Below are 21,196 nucleotides of genomic sequence, written 5' to 3'. Positions count from 1 at the left end.
TCTTGTTGTCAGTGGGTTGGTTGGGAAAGGCGTGTTCCCCTTAGAGGTGGACTCGGGGGATGCCGCGTCACTCCTCGAAACCTCTGGTCATCCTCAGGTTTGTGCTGAGGAGGGGGCGGGGACACCTACGGTGGTCAGACCAGGTGAGGGAAAGCCACCAACCTCTCTTCCACGGTTTGAGCCCTTCTCTGTCGAATCTAGTAATCCCAGTGTTAGTGCACGCGTAAAGGTACGTTTAGTTCGTCTTGAACTTGAGGCCAAAGAAAGGGAACGTAAGGATGAGCTTGAGTTCAAGTTGAAGTGTCGGGAGCTAGAAGCTGAGACATCTATTAGGTTGCGTCAACTGGAGTTGCAAGCTAACAAATTGTCTCCTGAGCCTTCTGCTCCACCTACAGTGAAGGATGAAGACAACAATAGCAATCCTTCAAATAATTCTCTCCCTGCTCCTGCACCTCCGGCATTTGATGTGGGCAAAAACATTGCCCTAGTTCCACCATTCAGGGAGACTGAGGTGGAGGCCTATTTTAATGCGTTTGAGCGCATTGCTATGGCGTTACATTGGCCCAAGGAGGTTTGGTCCCTTTTGCTTCAGTGCAAATTAATTGGTAAGGCACAGGAAGTATGCGCAGCTCTCACTATCGAGGACAGTCTTGTGTATGACAATGTCAAAAGCGCTATACTCAGAGCCTATGAGTTGGTGCCTGAAGCCTACAGGCAGCGTTTCAGGACCCTGAGGAAATCCGCTGCTCAAACATTCCTTGAGTTCGCAAGGGAAAAAGGGACACTATTTGATAGGTGGTGTCAAGCAAGCAAAGTGTCAGAGTTCAACCCATTGCGTGAACTGGTGTTGTTGGAGGAATTCAAAAACTGTGTTCCTGATCGTACAGTGCTGTACCTGAATGAACAAAAAGTGGCCACTTTGCAGGAGGCAGCTGTCCTGGCAGAAGAATTTGCTTTAACGCACAAAAGCGTGTTTGTGGGTAAATCCGAATCACACTATCGTGAACGACTGGAAAAGGACACAAAGCCTCAACCACATAGGGGTTCCTTGGGTTCCAAGTCTGATAGACAATGTTTCTACTGTCACAAAGTGGGGCATATAGTTTCTGAGTGTTTGGCTCTTAAACGTAAACAAGTGCCCCAGCAATTAAAACAAGCCAAAGGGGTTGGCCTAGTCAAGTCGCTGAGCTCCCCCCCCCATGTGACCATGAGTGAACCTGATAAGTGTTTTAAACCCTTCATTTTCGATGGTTTTGTCTCCTTAACAGGGTTTCCTGGGGATCAAAAGCCCGTGAGAATACTGAGGGACACGGGGGGCTCGCAGTCATTTCTATTGGCCGACGTTTTGCCAGTCAGTGATGAGTCATCTTGTAACGCTAGTACAATAGTGCAAGGTATTGGGATGGCCTACATACCTGCACCACTACATTGTGTTCATGTGCAGTCGAGGTTAGCCTCTGGTTTGTTCAAGGTTGCAGTAAGAAACTCATTTCCTATTCAGGGTGTTGAGTTTATAATGGGAAATGATATTGCTGGGGACAAAGTACTCCCTGTTCCTGAGGTGGTGGATAAACCCAGCTGTATCCCGGAAGAGGACAAGCTGTTGAAATCCCACCCTGATGTGTTTTCTGTCAGTGTTCTTACCAGGTCGCAAGCTCGGAAGCTGGAGGAAGTGAACCTAAGTGAGACTGTTCTTGGATCTGTTCTAACTGGGGACAGAGAGCCAGCTGCTAGCCCTTCTAAACCAGCGCTCGATGAACAGGGTCTGGCTACTCTGTCTGAGGTTCTTCCTTTGCCGGTCTCACGTGAGTGTTTGAGCCAGGCTCAGGAAAAGGATGAGTCACTCGCTAACTGTTTTAAAGAGGTAAGCGAGTTAGCAAACAATAAAAAGGCACACAGGTTTTATCTTGAGGATGGGTTACTGCTAAGAAAATGGGTCTCAAGACCTGCATTACAGCAGGAAGGAGGTGATGAGGGTTGGGGGGTGGTACGCCAAATAGTCATTCCTAGGGATTACCGGGGTGGCATATTGCAGCTTGCGCATGAACACCCATGGTCAGGTCATTTAGGTATTACTAAAACCTATGACCACGTTCTTCAGCACTTTTTCTGGCCAGGTCTGAAGAAAGACGTTGCCAAGTTCTGCAAAACATGCCAGGTTTGCCAAATTGTGGGTAAACCTAATCAGACAGTGCCACCTGCTCCTCTTAAACCCATCCCGGTAGTTGGGGAGCCTTTTGAGCGTGTTTTAGTGGACTGTGTGGGTCCTCTACCCAGAACAAAAACGGGTAATCAGTTCCTCTTGACAATCATGTGTGCCACAACCCGTTTTCCTGAAGCCATACCACTTCGAAAAATCACCGCTCCCACTGTGATTAAGGCTCTACTTAAATTCTTTTCAACATTCGGTCTGCCTAGAATTGTTCAGACCGACCAAGGCAGCAATTTCCAGTCAAAACTGTTCAAGCAGACATTACAATCACTTGGTATCAGACACATCCCTTCCAGCCCTTACCATCCCCAGTCACAAGGTGCACTAGAAAGATGGCACCAGACCATCAAGTTGATGATGCGAAAATATTGTCTGGTGACTGACAAGAACTGGGATGAGGGACTGCCATTCCTGCTGTTTGCAGCTCGTGAAGCAAAACAGGAGTCCCTTGGTTTCAGCCCTGCTGAATTAGTTTTTGGGCACAGTGTGAGAGGGCCTCTAAAAGCCCTGAAAGAACAGTTTTTGTCTGATGTGCAGCCGCAATCAAATGTGCTTGAGTTTGTCACGCAGTGTCGGGAACGTTTGTACCATGCTTGTGCAATAGCTAAGAAGTCTCTGTCAGCAGCCCAAGGGAAAATGAAGCGGCAGTATGACCGGAAGGCAGTGCAGCGTTCTTTTAAACCTGGTGATCAGGTACTCGTGTTGGTGCCCACATCTGGTCCGTCTCTGTCAGCCCAATTTGCGGGACCATATGTGGTAGAGAGCAAAGTCAATGACACAGACTACATCGTTCGCACTCCGGATAGGAGGCGTAAAACACGGCTCTGCCATATAAACATGCTGAAACTGTTTCACTCTAGGGAAGACGATCGCGAGGGCTCCATCTCACTCATTTCTGTGCCCATAAACCATGATGATGGTTTGGTGAAGGGTAGTGAAGGTCAGCAGAGCGGCAGGCTTGCAAACTCAGAGGTTCTTGGTGCCTTAGACACGTACCTCTCCTATCTTCCTCATGACGAGAGAGACGATGTGAAAGATCTGATCCAAGCGCACCCTAGTCTGTTTGGGGATGTACCGTCTAAAACCCCAGTGTTAAAGCACGACATTGACGTGGGTGATGCGTGCCCTATTAAGCAACACGCATACCGGTGCCCCCCACTCAAGAGGGAATTAATGAAAAACGAGGTACAGTACCTGCTTGGAAATGGTTTGGCGATACCTAGCCATAGCTCTTGGAGCTCTCCATGTCTGCTGACACCAAAGTCAGATGGTTCTCCTCGTTTTTGTACTGATTTTAGGAGAGTAAATGCAGTCACAGTCCCTGACTCATACCCATTGCCTCGCATGGAAGACTGCATAGACAGTATTGGAGCCGCCACCTACATAACAAAGCTAGATCTGTTAAAAGGGTACTGGCAGGTTCCTCTAACCAGCAGAGCCTCTGATATTTCAGCATTTGTTACTCCAGACTATTTCTTGCAGTACACAGTGATGGCGTTTGGCATGCGGAATGCACCAGCCACTTTCCAACGACTTATGAACCTTGTGTTAGCAGACATTCACAGTTGTAATGTGTATTTGGATGACATTGTGGTATATTCTTCTTGCTGGACTGATCACGTGAGTACTCTGAGGGATGTTTTTGCTCGTTTAACCCAGGCTTCCCTAACTCTGAACCTGGCAAAGTGTGAATTTGCCAAGGCGGTAGTGACATACCTCGGAAAACAAGTGGGACATGGCCAGGTGCGCCCCGTGAATGCAAAGGTGGAGGCCGTACTGAGCTACCCGGTGCCCACCACCAGACGGGAGCTCAGACGCTTCTTGGGTCTGGTGGGCTACTACAGATGTTTCTGCCGGAACTTTTCAACAGTGGTGGCTCCCCTGACTCGTCTGTGCAGTCCAAAGGAACCCTTCGTATGGACTGCTGAGTGCCAACATGCATTTGACTGTGCCAAGTCTCTCCTTTGCAGTGCCCCTGTACTGGCTGCTCCCGACTTCAGCAAGGCCTTCAAGCTAGAAGTGGATGCAAGCGCTACGGGCGCTGGAGCAGTACTGTTGCAGGATGGAGTTGATGGCATCAGTCACCCGGTTTCCTACTTCTCAGCTAAGTTCAAGCCTCATCAACTCAACTATTCCACCATTGAGAAGGAAACCCTGGCCATGTTGCTTGCTCTGCAGCATTTCGACGTGTACGTGGGGTCAACCACCACCCCTGTCATGGTTTATACTGACCATAACCCTCTGGTATTCCTAAAGCACATGTACAATCATAACCAAAGATTGATGAGATGGGCGTTGCTTGCTCAGGAGTATAACATAGACATCCGACATCAGAGAGGTGTGGACAACGTGGTGGCTGACGCACTGTCCAGGACCCAATATTAACCCCTTAACCCCAGTAACGGACCTGGTGGCAGTTGTTAAAGGTGTCTGTTTACTGTATGTGATATTTTATGTGGGGGGGTGTTACGGTCGCTGACCTCTAGTGGCTCTCCCTCTGTAGAAGAGTTGTTTTTCTCCTTTTCTTGTGTTGCAGGTCTGCCTCATGAGCCGCAGCTGAGGTGTGTTCCAGCTCGTCAGCCACGGCATATAGGCTGCCATCCTAAACTGCCACACCCCCTGCCATTTTCCCCATGTTGCCAGAGCTGTGAGCTGTAGAGTTTTGGGCAGCGGGCCTTTGTGTGTATGTGTGTGAGAACTTACCCTCTGTGAACTTTGGTTTTTCTTTCTTTTATTGTGAGCGAAGGTGTGCCCTTATTGTGATAATTAGTTTGTCATTGTGGAAGCAGGTAGGGGTTCTCTGCCATTTTTGTTTCACCTGTTTTCTCCTGGTTTGGTTAGACAGGGAGCTCAGCCATTGTATTTTGTTTTTGGTTAGTGAGTACTTGGTTTTGATTTCTAGCTAAAAGGGGGTGTTTTGTTTATTGTTTTGGCCTTGGAGACCCTGAAGAAAAGAGCTTCCCTGTGTTTTTGTACTGTAGTAGTTTTAGGCAATAAATCTTGTATACTGACATCTCTTTCTCCAGTAGTTCATGTGTTCCCTTTCACTTTGTGTTACCCCTCACTCCAGTCGACACTCCGTTCATTAAGTGGGGCGTAACAGCGGTCAATCCTTCAAGCTCGGGTCCTCTACCGGGTCCTCTGTACACTATGGTTATGGCGTTCCATGTATGCCTTCCCTGCTAGCATCTTGCACCCTGCTGTTATGTGCTGGATTGTCTCAGGGGCATCTTTTAACAAGCTTACAAAAGAGTTTCCAAAACCAAATTTATGTAAAGTTGCAAATAAAAATTTCCAGTTAACTCTGTCAAACACCTTTTCTGCATCAAGAGACAATATTATGGTTTCAATATTTTTACTGCACGAGTAGTCTATTAAATTAAGTAGTCTACGTGTATTTGTTGATGAGTGCCTACCTTTTGTGAAACCAGTTTGGTCAGGATGAATTAAAAGGGGGGTTATTTTCTGTAATCTCTTTGAGAGAACTTTGCAGATTATTTTAAGGTCTACACTAATAAGGGATATTGGACGATAGCTTGTCTTTGCCTGGTTTTAGTAAGAGACTAATATTTGCAGAGTTCATATTTGGTGGTGGTCTGCCATTTTGTTTGATTTCCTGCAACATTGTGAGAAAAATTGGTGTCAGAATGTAAATATGTATATAGTTTCAGTCAGGTTTCAGAGCTCATCAACGTACAGAAACACTTTTAGTAAAGGTTACAAATGATCTTCTTGTGGCCTCTGGCAGCAGACCCATCTCTGTGCTTGTCCTGCTAGACCATGGAAGATTGAACAGTAGTATGTGTGTTTGGAAATCTGTGGTTTGACTATATGAAAACTTAAGCTAACATGAATTTCGAATGATGATGTTTATATGATGAGTACTTGAGCCAAGAAGTAATAGCAGAAAAGACAACTTGTAAAATTAAAATTTAATTTATTTATATTGGCCCTGCGACAGACTGGCGACCTGTCCAGGGTGTACCCTGCCTCTCGCCCTATGACAGCTGGGATAGGCTCCAGCGCCCCCCGCGACCCTGAAAAGGATAAGCGGAAGCGAATGGATGGATGGATGGAATTTATTTATATATTTTTTATGTTTATTTCATTAAATTCCTTACTTTAGGAGGCCAGTTTCCGAAATGTATCTAAATGCAGTTTGTACAATAACATCTTTACATCCTGGTGCCAGTTGGCCTCTGTTCATGAATAGAAGAATTTGCATTTGCAATAAATGTGCCCCATTTAAACACATAATGAGTTTTACAAATAAATCTAAACCTAAATCTTCTCTAAGAGATATGATTTATTGTGCAAATAATTTATTTCCGGTATTTCACTGTTTTATTCGTCATACACTGTCATCAATACCCATGTGAACACTCATAGCTAGAACTGGAAACCGTTGGTTGAGTAATTGGCCTGATAACTGCCTTCGTGTGACCTGTTAGTCTGACTAATATTTCCTGAATTGATGATTTTCATTTCAGGTTTCTCAGCGTTGTCTTTACTTATACTTCTTTTTATTTTGCACAAAAATATTTGACCTTTAGTTGTTGGACACTGCACTGAGCACATACAGATTTGTACACAGACACACACAGAGACAACAACTGTTGTGTGTGTGAGTCTGATGTTGTAACTGTCACGGTCCTGGGTCTCCTGACCCAGCGTTTTTAGTTCTTTGTGATTTTCGTATTATTGTACTTGTGTGTGATTTTATTTTATGGCTTCTAGTTTTGATCCCTTGCCCTTCATGTCTCCCTGTGTGCCCCTCTGTGTATTTATGAGCCCTCGTCCCCTTTCGTGTTTATTCCGTGTCTCCCCTGCCCGTTACGTTGGTGTTCTACTCGTGCTCTCTCTCCTCTGTACTTCCTGTTTCACCTCTCCCGTCAGTGTTCAGTTCACCCCGCCCTGTCTCGTTATGATTATCAGTGTCACCTGTGTTCCCCGTGTGTTCCCACTCCCCTCGTTAACCCTCTGTGTATTTCTGTCTGCGTCTCCCTCTGTTCAGCGTGACGTCGTCCCTCATGTTGTGTGGATCTCCCTGTGTCTCTCTGCGTATGTTAGTTTACTTTTCCCAGTTTAGTTTTGTATTTCCTATGTTCCGCCATTCCAGCATTAAAGCTGTGATTTTGAGTTCATCCCCGTGTCTGTGAGTTTTGCGTTTGGGTCCTCCTCCTGCCTGCCACACAGCCGAGCCTTGACAGTACGACGTCACCACGAAATGGACCCAGCAGGCTCCGCCCGTGAGGGAGATATTCTCCGTGTACAGAGTCTGGTGCAACGAATAACCCACGCCTCGGACTCACGGACAATTTCCGTCGGACTTAACGCCATAAAGGCAATAATCGAGGGAAACCCTTTCCTTCAGCAGCTCACCTGCTATGAAGGCTTTATCGACGAATTGAGCCGAGCTAAGGAGGCATTACAAGCCCGTGAGCTGGCAGACAATGTCCGTTCCCGGGATTCCACGCCACAGCGACTGCAGACGGAGATCTCCGCCCATCAGCCGCCGCAGCAGCAGCAAACTAAGCTCGCCGCGACGGTACCGCAGCAGCAGACGGGGCTCTCGGTGTCGCAACAGCAGCTGCTAAAACGAGAGGGTTTTTTGGCGCCGCTGCCGCAGAGCCCTTCTCCATCCCCTCTCAGCTCTGACCGTCGCTCTCCCGCTGCTCTCCTAGCAGCGATGTGGTCGGATGATGAAGAGGAGACCGTCACCCCCGCATCATCACCGGTTTTCCCCGTCACCTCCGTTCCCTCATTAAGGAGGAGACGCCGTCGCCGGTCCTCTCCTCAGTCGGATTCCGGGACTACTGGGCAGCCGGCTGGGGTGAGTGACAAAGACACTTTCTCTGTTCACTCTGAGGCTAGTTCTCACTACTCTGAATGCAGGAATGCAAACTCTGTGACTCTTGCCGTAGACGCTAAAGGCTCACGGTCTGTAAACGTTGAATCTGAACCCGAACTTCTTATGAACCATTGTACTGCCCGGAGGGTCAACTCAGAGACAGTTTCTCCTACGTTTGGACTCATATTCGAGAAAGATCATCCTTCGCTAGTGTTTCCTAGGTCTAAAAACTCGAAGTCAGCATTTCCTGAGTTAGAGACACCTGTCTCTGTGCCCTTTACCTGTGTGTCTGCTGAGGATGATTGTTTTGCAGTTAAGCTCACCCCTGGGGCTTTACTACCTGCCCCCTTAGATGGTAAAACAGTAAAATCCAAGACTGTAAATGTTCCTGTGATAGCTCGACCCCAGCTCGTTGCTTCTGAGCCATCACCCCCGGGGATTGTCCATTCTGACGTGAGGGGGGCTGGCGCCCAGCTGGTCCCTGTTCCGGTTTCCGGGTCAACTGAGGCTCTGCTGGTCCCTGCACCCGTATCGGCTCCTCGGGTGGGGACAGCAGCCGCCCAGTCCCTGCCGAAATCTGTGCCAACCGCTGAGGTGGGGCCCGCCAGGACCCAGCCAGTCTCTGCACCTGTACCTACTCCTCAGGTGGGAGCGACTGGTGTCCAGCAGGTGCCTGCACCTTTCAACTGCGTTGTAGGCCCAGGGGAACTGACACTGCCACCTGTCCTACATCCGCTCCCACACCCATCATTGCACTCAGCTGCACAGGATGCCCCTCAGTCAGTCATTCGACCCATAACCCTGCCATTAATACACTCTGTAGCTGAGCCGTTAGCCGCCCGACCCGCAGCCACTTCAGCCACTCCTCCACCCGTCACACCTCCACTACAACCATCACTGCAGTCTCTAGCGCAGTCACCTGCAGCTCTGCTTTCCCCAGTGCAGCCTCCAGTGTCCCCAGTGCAGCCTCCAGTGTCCCCAGTGCAGTCTCCTGCAGCCCTGCTGTCCCCAGTGCAGCCTCCTTTAGCACAGTCACCCGCTCAACCACCAGCACCACAACCGTCACTACCTCTAGTTCGTTCCCCTATGAAGTCATTAACTCCACCACCTACTCCACTCTCACCACCACCGTTACTACAGACATCAGTTCAGTCCCCTGTGCAGTCATTTACTTCTCCACCGTTAGCAGCTCAGGTCCCCGTGTGTCCAGCAGCTCAGGTCCCCGTGTGTCCAGCAGCTCAGGTCCCCGTGTGTCCAGCAGCTCAGGTCCCCGTGTGTCCAGCAGCTCAGGTCCCCGTGTGTCCAGCAGCTCAGGTCGCACCTGAACCATTGGCCCAGTCCCCGATGGCAATACGGTCTTCTGTTCGGCTTAACATTCAGCCAGGGGTCCCAAACCTCTCTGGCTCTACATCAGCTCCTGCTGGAAGCTCGGATGAGCTCATCCAGGACTCCGTGGCTCCCACGCCGCCGTCTGCCTCATCCGCTGGGGGTTCCAGTGAGCCCGGCCAGCACCTCCTCGTCTCCGCTGGAGGGTCCGAGAGGCCCGTTCAGCCTCCTGTCTCCGCTGGAGGGTCCGAGGGGCCCGTTCAGCCTCCTGTCTCCGCTGGAGGGTCCGAGGGGCCCGTTCAGCCTCCTGTCTCCGCTGGAGGGTCCGAGGGGCCCGTTCAGCCTCCTGTCTCCGCTGGAGGGTCCGAGGGGCCCGTTCAGCCTCCTGTCTCCGCTGGAGGGTCCGAGGGGCCCGTTCAGCCTCCTGTCTCCGCTGGAGGGTCCGAGGGGCCCGTTCAGCCTCACGCCGCATCAGCTGGAGGGCCCGAGGAGCCTGTCCAGCCGCCATCTGCGACCGCTTCGTCATCGCCTGGGCCAGCCTCTGCCTGTGCTTCTGCTACGCCTGGCCCGGCCTCAGCCTCTGCAGCTCCGCCTGGCCCGGCCTCAGCCTCTGCAGCTCCGCCTGGCCCGGCCTCAGCCTCTGCAGCTCCGCCTGGCCCGGCCTCAGCCTCTGCAGCTCCGCCTGGCCCGGCCTCAGCCTCTGCAGCTCCGCCTGGCCCGGCCTCAGCCTCTGCAGCTCCGCCTGGCCCGGCCTCAGCCTCTTCGTCTGCTGCAGCCTCCTCTGAGTCTTCGTCTGCTGCAGCCTCCTCTGAGTCTTCGTCTGCTGCAGCCTCCTCTGAGTCTTCGTCTGCTGCAGCCTCCTCTGAGTCTTCGTCTGCTGCAGCCTCCTCTGAGTCTTCGTCTGCTGCAGCCTCCTCTGAGTCTTCGTCTGCTGCAGCCTCCTCTGAGTCTTCGTCTGCTGCAGCCTCCTCTGAGTCTTCGTCTGCTGCAGCCTCCTCTGAGTCTTCGTCTGCTGCAGCCTCCTCAGCCTGTGCTTCGCCTGGTCCCGTCTCGACTGGTCCTGTGCCCTCCGGGCCTCGGCCGGTGCGCCTGACACTGGAGAGCCGCCGCCGCTGCCTTCCGCGCGGCCGGCCCCCTGAACTGCACCGTCATCGCCTGAGTGGCCGCCGTCGCCTTCCGCACGGCCGGCCCCCGGACCAGCGCTGTCATCGTCGCCGCCGCCTCCCGCGCGGTCGGCCTCCTGAACTGCTCCGTCGTCTCCTTCACCGCCGCCGTTGCCTTGCGCACGGCCGGCCTCCTGAACTGTTTTCACGTCTCCGCCGTTGCCTTGCGCACGGCCGGCCTCCTGAACTGTTTTCACGTCTCCGCCGTTGCCTTGCGCACGGCCGGCCTCCTGAACTGTTTTCACGTCTCCGCCGTTGCCTTGCGCATGGTCGGCCCCCTGAACTGCTCTGTGTTTGAGTTATTTTCTTGGGCTCCGGTGTTTGCTGTGCTCTTCTTTTGTTTTCTGTTCCGGGCCCTCCGTCCTGGGCCCCCGCCGCCCGCCCTGGGCTGTTTTCTGTTTGGTTTTGTTTTTCTGTGTTTGGGCTGTCTGGAGCCAGCCCTTGAGGGGGGGGTACTGTCACGGTCCTGGGTCTCCTGACCCAGCGTTTTTAGTTCTTTGTGATTTTCGTATTATTGTACTTGTGTGTGATTTTATTTTATGGCTTCTAGTTTTGATCCCTTGCCCTTCATGTCTCCCTGTGTGCCCCTCTGTGTATTTATGAGCCCTCGTCCCCTTTCGTGTTTATTCCGTGTCTCCCCTGCCCGTTACGTTGGTGTTCTACTCGTGCTCTCTCTCCTCTGTACTTCCTGTTTCACCTCTCCCGTCAGTGTTCAGTTCACCCCGCCCTGTCTCGTTATGATTATCAGTGTCACCTGTGTTCCCCGTGTGTTCCCACTCCCCTCGTTAACCCTCTGTGTATTTCTGTCTGCGTCTCCCTCTGTTCAGCGTGACGTCGTCCCTCATGTTGTGTGGATCTCCCTGTGTCTCTCTGCGTATGTTAGTTTACTTTTCCCAGTTTAGTTTTGTATTTCCTATGTTCCGCCATTCCAGCATTAAAGCTGTGATTTTGAGTTCATCCCCGTGTCTGTGAGTTTTGCGTTTGGGTCCTCCTCCTGCCTGCCACACAGCCGAGCCTTGACAGTAACTGTGATGCTTACAGGGAAATAGTTTAAAGTGTCATTTCAAGGCTAGTCATAAATCTTCAGTAAGTAACAACCCACCAGTCTGTGCAGTGAGGTAGCAGTGACAATCAGAACACCTGAGCCTGAACAGGTAGTACTTGTTGTTTCTGTGAAAAAGCTCCAAGCCAGTAGGACTCTGTCTTAACTTGCTTTGGTTGTATGTTATATTTTTGAAAAATCTGGACTGCTGTTTTAAATTACATAAAGTACAGTCTTCCATGGAAAATTGAACAGTTGTATATGTGTGTGTTTGGAAATCTGTGGTTTGACTATATAAAAACTTAAGCTAACATGAATTTCAAATGATAATGATGTTTATATGATGAATGATTTATATGATTGTCTTTGCTCTGTTTGAGGAACTGGGAACTGCCTCCATCAAAACTTTTGGTGGATGAGTGTAATAACGTTTCTGGCCACACTCTTTACCTTCTCATCTAAAATTGGATGCTGGCCTTAAAGAAAGAAGGAAAACAAGTTGGAATGTTGGAATATAATTAAGGACATTTAGACATCTAATGTATTTGGATATGAAAAATGAGGTACTTTTACTGTTTTCCTTGCAGACTTGCAGTGAACTCCTGGTCAGTTACTAGGATCATACTGCAAAATTCACCTGCTTCTAGGACGATTTTCTTGAACAAAATCATCATTTCTGTGACTTCTCCTTTCTTGCTAACCCTGAAGTAGCTGTGACACATTTAATTTCTTCATTATTTCAGTGGAAATACATTTCAAAAATCAATGATCTCTGCAAATTTATAGAGGAAACGTCACATTCTGATTAAACGTTCATTTATGGCCACATTTGGTGCTGATAAAAGGACCTGCCTCTTATCAGTGGACTGTCCTTATCACATCTCCTTATATAAGCAGCACCATTCTCTTCTTTCATTTTTATTCTTTCTCTTCTTCTGAAACATAGAGCGTGTTTCTCCATAAAACTGTTGTGCTACAGTACCACAGAAAGAAAACTTCCAGGTAAGGAAAAAAATGCTTGGTGTTTTTAAGTTGTATTTGGTTGTAATAAGATCAGTGGAGAACAGCTTTCTATTTTTTCACCAGCTACAGTTTGACAATTTGCTTAGTCTTGACTTGTAACACACTAGTAATAGTTTAAATATTATGTTTACTGTGTGTTTTTATTCCATCGACTCAACTTGGCATAGTTTTTCTTGGCAAGAAAAACTATTAAACCTGATGTGTTAACAACTTCCTCTTTCTGCATCCTAACCTCCATCTTCTTCATCAGTCTACAGAGTGTAAATCCTCTACACTATGTCATCTAACCAATCATTCAAAAGCCAACATGAAGAGGCCTACGCCTCCCTGATGAGAGGCCTGAAGGAGCTGGACCTACAGGGACCCTGTGTTCCCAGTGACCTGGTCCTGATCGGAGACCATGCTTTTCCTTTAGCAATGAACAGCCGAGGTCAGGTCCTGATGGCTGCTTCTCTGTACGGCAGTGGAAGGATTGTGGTCCTGGGTCATGAGGGCTACTTGACAGCCTTTCCTGCTCTGGTAGAAAATGCTGTGACCTGGCTGAGAGGTGATGAATCTGATAACCTCTCAGTAGGGGTGCAGAGAAATGTCAGTGCAGTTGCTGATAACCTCCAAAAACCCAGCTTCCAAGTAGAAGTTGTGGGAGCTTTCAGTGACAGACTGGGAGTTGGTGTTTATGTGACCGATGCCTACAGCGTGGGCTCAGACCCAACAGAGCTGGTGGCGTTTCTGAAAGCTGGAGGAGGGGTGCTGATAGCTGGGCAGGCGTGGAGTTGGGCTGCAAATCATCCCAAAGAGAACACACTGCATCAGTTTGAAGGGAATAAAGTGGCAGGAGTGGCAGGAATCTACTTCACTGAGCGTTGTGGTGAGGTGGAGAACCTGCCCGTCTACCCTCAGATCCCGTCCTCCTGGAAGTCGTTAGCGTGAGTATATGCTATACAGTGGTCCCTCGTTTATCACCGGAGTTACGTTCTAAATATAACCATGCGATAGGTGAAATCTACGAAGTAGCCAACTTTAGTTTTTACAATTATTATAGTTTTAAGGCTGTAAAACCCCTCACTACACACTTTATACATTTTTCTTAGACAGGCATGAACATTTTCACACTTTTCTCTCTTATTTTAACACTCAAATTCAAACCTTCGTAGGAAAATAAATCTCGTATCATAAAATGAAACTAAAGATCAAACCCTGGTTTCAGGTCCAGAACATGGGAATAGAGCATCTGCCAGAGAATTCAAGATTAATAAATCAATGGTACAGAAGTGGAGGAAGCAAGAAGACTGAGTTCAGAAAAGTTTGACTTATCTGACTGTTTTATTTCGCTTAATGCGCCTTATAATCAAATTAAATAAAATTAAAATACAGTAACTTCTATCTTCCTTTAGCATGTCCAGAAGTCCAACATTTTGTGCTATTGTTAGCATCTTCCTCAGCCTTTTGGGTGCTACCGCAGGTGCCTTTGATGGTGCAAAATGTTTCATTGACATTGCACTTCAGCGGTCAAACACAAGCTGAACGCATTCTGTACTGTACAGGAGACACGGCACGAGATTGATTGACAATGGTCTACAGCCAATCAGGACGCAGAACACAATGCGCTGTAAAAAGAAGAACATTTTTTAAAAAGCAAATTCACGAAACAGCGAGGCCGCGAAAGGTGAACCACGTTACAGTGAGGGTCCACTGTAGTCCTGTTTTACTGCACGTTTCCAAAAGTTCCACTTTCCATATAATAACTTTCACTTTATTTTTAAAGCACTTTAAAACAACATAACAGCTGACCAAAGTCCAAACTTTTAATGCAAAAATATTTTTTCTTTGTTATTTGAAACAGTATTACTAAAGTGATTTTTTTATGCTAATTTACATATAATAAATCATTTTACAAGAACAAATTTGTAAAATTTAAAATAGTCATTTTACAACATGACTATATATTTACAGGGTATTGATAGTAAAAACACATTAAGATAATACAATTTACACTCAAAATTCATAGTGACAAACAGGCATTTTGTTTAAAACAACACAATTTTCGTAAAAAGAAATTCATCCAGTTATTCTGAATTTACTTCTGTACACTGTATCTCTAATTTTTATTTCTCTTTCATATTCCCATTCCACCTTTCAATTATAGGACAGGAAAGGACTTCAAGGATGACTTAGAGTTCTTACTCCAAGGGGTTTCAGAGTTCGACCTACCATCTGATTGTGTATTTTCCGAGGTTCTAGTCCACGGACCGCTAGCATTTCCCATCGGAACTACAGAAGATGGACGTCCATTCCTGGCAGGAGCCTACTATGGGCGAGGACGGGTCATTGTGGTTACACATGAAGCATATCTAGCAGTCAAGGTAGAGTACTAAAATTAAATTTTTTAAAAGTTAAAATCCCAGATTTCTGTGTGGAGTTTGCATTTTCTTCCAGTGTTTGCGTGGGTTCTTTCTGGGTATTCTGGGTTCCTCCCACGGTCCACAGTTAGTGGAGCCAGGTTAATTGTAAAATCGAAATTGCCCATAGTGTGTGTGAATGTGTGTGTGAATCTTAGTGCGAATGGTTGTCTTTCTCTTTGTTTTAGCCCTCTGACAGACTAGTGATCTGTCCTTTGCTTCTTGCCCTATGGTAGCTGGGATAGGGTGAAATGTGGGCTGTTCTGACAAATATTTTATATATCACAAGTACACATGACTGTCTGTCTTCCTGCTTTCCTTCTTTTATTTTAGAGCATGGCTCCATTTTGGAGAAACGCCATTCACTGGTTGGATGAAGGGCGCAGAGGGGTTGTTGGTGTCATGGTGAATCCTGCACTCAAAGTTCTGAGTGAGTCTGGGCTGAAGTGCGAGAAGACAAACTTCAGGAAAGACCTCAGCGTGTTTGTGTGTACAGCGTATATCACTGAGCATTTGGAGGAAATCAAAAACTTTGTGGCAGAGGGAGGAGGCCTGCTGATTGGAGGACATGCCTGGTACTGGGCGCAGACACATGCTGGGCAAAATCCACTTACAGATTTCTCAGGTATGAAAATGCACCACAAGGGTTTCAAAATATACAGAGTAGAAATACTGGTAGTGTTCTTATTTTCCACCTAATTGTCCATGTGTAAAATGTGTTGTATACATGCAGTGCTGTAACAGACTCATACATTATAAGGTGTAATATCTTGTGATAAGTCAAGGATCAAAAAGGAGTCTTCTCATTAGTGGACAAAAACAAAGTCAAGACATTTCCAACCACATGACTCAAAGTCAAACTGGCTTTACTTTTTTTCAGGGAACAAGATCCTGAACCAAATGGGATTGAGCCTGTTAGGAGAAACAATCCGTGCAGGAACATACAAAGCCCCTGTACCCAGCTGGCCGATTAAAGATACTTACCACTTCCGCCACCTTCTACACCGCTTCGCTGCCCATGTGACTACAGGTGTAGAACTTAGCAAGCATGAGGAGGGATGTCTTAAAAAGCTGGGCAATGACTGTGATGCTTATTTGCGCACAAAGGCACATGGCTGCTTCTATTACACTCAAGTGTTGGCTGCACTCACTGACATGTTAAAGAGGTCAGGCCTGTCACAGGTGAGTAGAGAAAAACATTTGAACAGCACAGACTAGTGCACTGATGATTATATGGCAGCTGTTAACCACTAAGATGTTACACTAATATGTTCTTCTTTCAAGGTGAGTGACAGCTGCCCTGCAAAGACGCCAAAAGACCATCTACTCCTCAGTTTGGGATCACCTGTATACGAGTTTTGCCTAAATCCTGAGGCCCTCCTGCCCTACCTCATCAAGGATAGGCCACTGATGCCAGACGTCTATAACCACAGGCTCAAGATCGATGTTACCACAACAGGTCAGATTTCATGTTTGTGGACAAATGTGTCAATTGTGAATATGTCACAACCAGTGTGCAAGCCACACTTAAACACAAAACTTAGTGGGTCAGATTCAGTGAGTTTATTTACAGTCCAAGTGATTTGATAACTGCTTACAAAATCTTCAAGCAAGAGAAAATCCACAGTTTCTATCTACTAAGTCTGTAGGAACTCGTAGTGTTCACTAGTCAAATCCCTAACTTCCGATCCCACATGACACAGAAACGGATTCTCCCCCACAAATTTCTCTCTCTCAGAGATAGACGCCCAGTGACACTTTTTTTTTCAAATTTGTGTGTGTGTGTGTGTGTGTGTGTGTGTGTGTGTGTGTGTGTTAGATGGGGAAGAGTGGATCAGCACTGGTCTCTACCTCTCTCCTTGTATGAGTACCTACATGGTGATGCCAACTGAGATTATCAACAAGGAGTGGAAGGTGAAACCTACAAAATTGTATAATTTAAAGGTCTTTCTCCTTCTGATGACACTACATGTTCATGAAAACCTCAAGTGAGGTTTGCATGACTCCTTTTTACCCTTTGTAACTGTAACAAGGTCCATTTGTAGTTTCAGCCATTTCAAAGATTGATGTAACGACCATGACATCACCCACAGGTGAAGCTCTGTTTTGAAGCTTTTGGGAGTGTTGAGTTATGCTGTGTTGTGCTGCGTGGCGTGCCGCAACAGCCCCTTAGGGTCTGCCTGTTTGCAGCAAAGGTTCATTCAATCTAAAGGACCAGCCCCACTTGATTTTTTTCTGTCATTTAACAGCTCAAACCATCCCTGAAATCTCTTACTTGATTGGACGATATTGACACAGGAAACTAATAGCACACCACAAGAAAGAAAATGTAATCATGACAACTGCTTTGTAAATCATTCCTGAATGCACTCTGTATTCAGGAATGGGGCTGTTTGCAAAGGCGACAGGTGTTGTAATTTGACGCTAAATCCAATAGATTTTCCATTTTATCTACAGATTCAGATAGGCTGTCAAACTGATGACCTACATGACAAGGATGAGCTGAAGAGACCACCACGTGTTCATGAGCGATTTCCTGTTACATCAGAGATGATGCATGTGTCCAACCTGTGGGGGGGGCTCATCTACCTGGTGGCCCCACCCAACACACAAGTGAAGGGGTTGGAGATCATAGTGCAGAAAGCTGTAACTGTTCCATATTACAAGTCTGGTAAGTCTGTGGTTTATAACAGTGCTGTGTACTTTATGTCCATGGAGTTAATGGAAGATATCTGATAAGTCTTAATCTTATTCACTTGGATCACCTTCATTCTGATCCCAAGTGTTTTCAATGGACGATGCAGGTGAAACAATTTCAGTTCAACATGTTGAAAGTTAAGTAAAGAAAAGTAAACAAAAATCTAGTTAACAGCTTAACCCTCTCGTCTAAAACAGTGTACAAGGTTTGCTTAATTCTTATTATTCAAAGCCTTCAGCTTTACACAAAAGCCTGTTTTAAAACTTTAAAGGCTGTTTGAAGGGTGTAATCAAATGCATATGTGACGCTGAAAAATTACAGAAATACAAAATACAGATACTATAGAAAATGTTTATATTTTTTAAAATGCAGTAATTCAAAGCATTTTAATAGATCTGCTCCTCTCTTTGTTCTTTTCAGGTGCAACAACTGCAGCTGAATGGTTAAAGCTGCGCACGGCTCCTGGGCCCTGGACAGAGTTGGAGTTTGAAAACATCGTCCTCACCGTACCATCACATGTTGTTCGGGGTCTGGAGCACCCCGAGGAGGTGGCTGCTCTCTGGGATGAAATCATGAGGGCCATTGCGGATCTGGCTGCCAAATCACACAAATTTCCCCACAAGGAGCGCTTTGTGACAGATGTGCAGATTTCTGCTGGTAAGTGCACTTTGACTCCCAAGGACATGAAACTAGTCCCAACTCACTGTGGATGACAAACAATTTAACTAAAACATCATGTTCATGCTCAGTGTGATACATTTTTATATTTGTTTTTGACTCTGTTGATGAGAGGATGCAAAGATTTCTAGAAAACAAAATATATATACAAAGAAAGGATGAGGAATATCAACTAAAGTAGAGACTACTGGATTACTCACATACAACAAGATCAAGATGATCTGGCAAAGGGTGGGATTTGGGAACTGACATGTGTCAATTCTGGTAGGTGAAAGAGGCAGGAAAACAAAATGTCATGTATTTTTCTTCTGTTAAGGCTGGATGCATTCAGGTTATCCCATCATGGCACACCATGCCTCAGCTGCTGAAGTAGTTGATGTTAAAAAAGGTAAACAACTGTGGGGCCCCATCCATGAACTTGGACACAACCAACAGAGAAGCTGCTGGGAGTTCCGACCACACACCACAGAGTGTACATGCAACCTGTGGTCAGTGTATGTGAATGAAGAGGTGCTGGGCATCAACAGAGCACAGGTAGAGCAAATCAAGTGTTTTTGACAGTCTCATTTGTTTTATATTAGTCAACATCAAGAAAACTCTTTTTGTATCCTATCACAGCACATCACATACCTTTTTCGCTGTGATCACATGATTTCATAACTACATAACATAAATAGATTTAAAACTCTTCTTTGTTTTACATCAATCATCATCAGAAAACTCATGACTGAGTTTGCTGTGATCACATGATTTAGCAACTATCTCATTCCATGTTCTTTCGTGCAGGCTCATGGTGATTTGACTTTAGCTAAACGAAAGAGTCGAGTAGAGGAGTACATCAAGGGAGGAAGGAAACTCAGTGACTGGAGTGTGTGGGTTGCCCTGGAAACATATCTGCAGGTGAGAAATTATAGAGAAATTTTGCTTGATCCATAGTAAAGAAAACACTTGATATGAATACAGAGGTGGGTAGTAACTAGTTACATTTACTTGAGCAAGTTTTTGAAAAAACTTTGCTTTTAAAGTATACTCGACCCACCTCTGTATGAATAAGACTGAAAGTCCATATAGACTTGCAGACTTATAGTGAAGCTAACATTAAATGGTAACAGGTTCTGATGCTTTGGTCAAGAGATTATTGCTCCTAACATAAAAGACAGCAAATAGTTTGGCTTGTTGTTATAATTACCTTCTCTGTAGCTCCAGGAAAAGTTTGGCTGGGATGCCTTTAAGAAGGTTTTTGCTGCGTACCACCACATGAGAGACTTTCCTGATGACAATGACACAAAGATGAACCTGTATGCTGAGACTTTCTCGCAGACTGTGGGGATGAACCTGACCGGCTTCTTCAAGGCCTGGGGCTGGCCCATCAAAACAGCCACTGAGAGGAAACTGTCCCAGCTGCCTTATTGGAATGATCACCCCATGACCCAGTACAGATGAACTAAACACGACTGCGGAATAAAGAAATGTAACGAGTGAAACTTTAGTTCATTAAACGCTTTATATTAATCTTTTTATAACATTTATTGCATGCAGAGGAACGTTGTAGCTTTTTTCACAGTATTTGCACTGATCATTTGCTCCAAATTAGTACCCCTCCAATTTAACTAGATTTCTTTGAGTAAACTTGGACATTAACATGTCCTCTGTGCTTATTTTTATATCTGGGATTGTAAGAGAGGAGGGGAAGAACTGTAAGTTGGGTTGCAGTGTAGAGGAGCTAAATATTATTATTGCTGTTCCTCAAAGTGAAGATCTGTTGCCATAATGTCAAAACGGCTTAGCTCTGTGAATTATAAAAAGGTAATTATTTAGCATACACACAGATTGCAGCTGGATTGTGAGCTGTGGTTATGCTGTTGCTTTTTGGTTTAATCAGTAATCATGTTTTTAATGCAGCAAGTAGCATTTCAGTAAGTCTGTAAAATTCTGTAACCCATAATTATCACTCTGTAATAACCATGTAATGCTTTCACTGAACTTTGAACTTGTCAATCGCTATGGGACAACCTGGACTCATTTTTTTGCCTCTAAATTGAGAACTGATGCACACAATAAACAATAGTTGTATAATTAAGTCTGTCGTTTTTTTTTTGTTTGTTTGTTTTTTTACTATATACACCTTCCTGCAACACAGGCTGTTTGTTTTTACTTTTCAGACATAATTATGATGAAGAAGCCATCATTCACAGCCTTGCTCCCAGTACTTACTACTTTGCATTTATTTCCTCTCACGCCCACGTCAACGTACTCTTGCCTTCCTTCGACATTGCTAGGTTGTGGATATGATAGAGTCGCAACATATGCTCATTAATCAACTATCTAAATTGCCACATTCTTGTCTTAGCAGGATCAATTTCTTTGCAAAACTACTCACTGGTGCCCGATGCTCAACCTCAAATGAAACAACTGCAGTTCAGATTTTCAGTATGTTAATTACGGTTGAACAAAAATGTTGCATAACAAACACAATCCTTTCATTTCATGGGGTGAAAAGTAATTGGACAAATTAAAGAACTGAAAATAAAATGTTCATTTCTAATACTTGGTTGAAAATGCTTTGCTGGTAATAACAGCCCGAAGTCTTGAGCTCATGGACATCACCAGATGCTGGGTTTCCTCCTTTTTAATGCTCTGTAAGGCCTTTATGCAGTGGCCTTGATTTATCAAACTCCTGACTTCCTTTGACTGCATGTTTTTGTCATTGTCCATCTATATTGTAAAACAACACCCAATCAATTTGACTTTTTTCCTAAACTGTGCTGGCTTTTCTTGGCAACTTAAGGATGGCTTGTTTTTCT

The 21,196-nt window shown here is 46.1% G+C and overlaps 1 protein-coding gene across 1 annotated transcript; it reads left to right on the top strand.

The window, feature by feature from the left end:
* The first annotated feature begins 12,893 nt into the window (after positions 1–12,893).
* LOC146693434 (TRPM8 channel-associated factor homolog) lies at positions 12,894–20,457 on the top strand. Its single transcript, XM_085479290.1, has 11 exons — positions 12,894–13,543; positions 14,764–14,980; positions 15,350–15,641; positions 15,897–16,198; positions 16,301–16,475; positions 16,836–16,930; positions 17,474–17,687; positions 18,135–18,371; positions 18,709–18,926; positions 19,179–19,292; positions 19,593–20,457. The coding sequence occupies exons 1-11, from the start codon at positions 12,894–12,896 to the stop codon at positions 19,833–19,835; spliced, it is 2,757 nt and encodes a 918-aa protein (XP_085335416.1). The 3' UTR covers positions 19,836–20,457.
* Positions 20,458–21,196: the final 739 nt, after the last annotated feature.

Source organism: Copadichromis virginalis, linkage group LG14, assembly GCF_057382275.1.
Source record: "Copadichromis virginalis isolate Kocher_CV1m ecotype Utaka linkage group LG14, C_Virginalis_male_GT1.1, whole genome shotgun sequence".
Lineage (NCBI taxonomy): Eukaryota > Metazoa > Chordata > Actinopteri > Cichliformes > Cichlidae > Copadichromis > Copadichromis virginalis.
This window is presented reverse-complemented; position numbering and strand designations above follow the sequence as displayed.

Excerpts from the sequence above, each read along its gene's own strand:
- LOC146693434 (XM_085479290.1), top strand. The coding sequence starts at position 12,894 with ATGTCATCTAACCAATCATTCAAAAGCCAACATGAAGAGGCCTACGCC. Across the intron at positions 18,372-18,708 it reads AGATGTGCAGATTTCTGCTG|GCTGGATGCATTCAGGTTAT; the intron begins GTAAGTGCACTT and ends TCTTCTGTTAAG. Across the intron at positions 18,927-19,178 it reads TGGGCATCAACAGAGCACAG|GCTCATGGTGATTTGACTTT; the intron begins GTAGAGCAAATC and ends TCTTTCGTGCAG.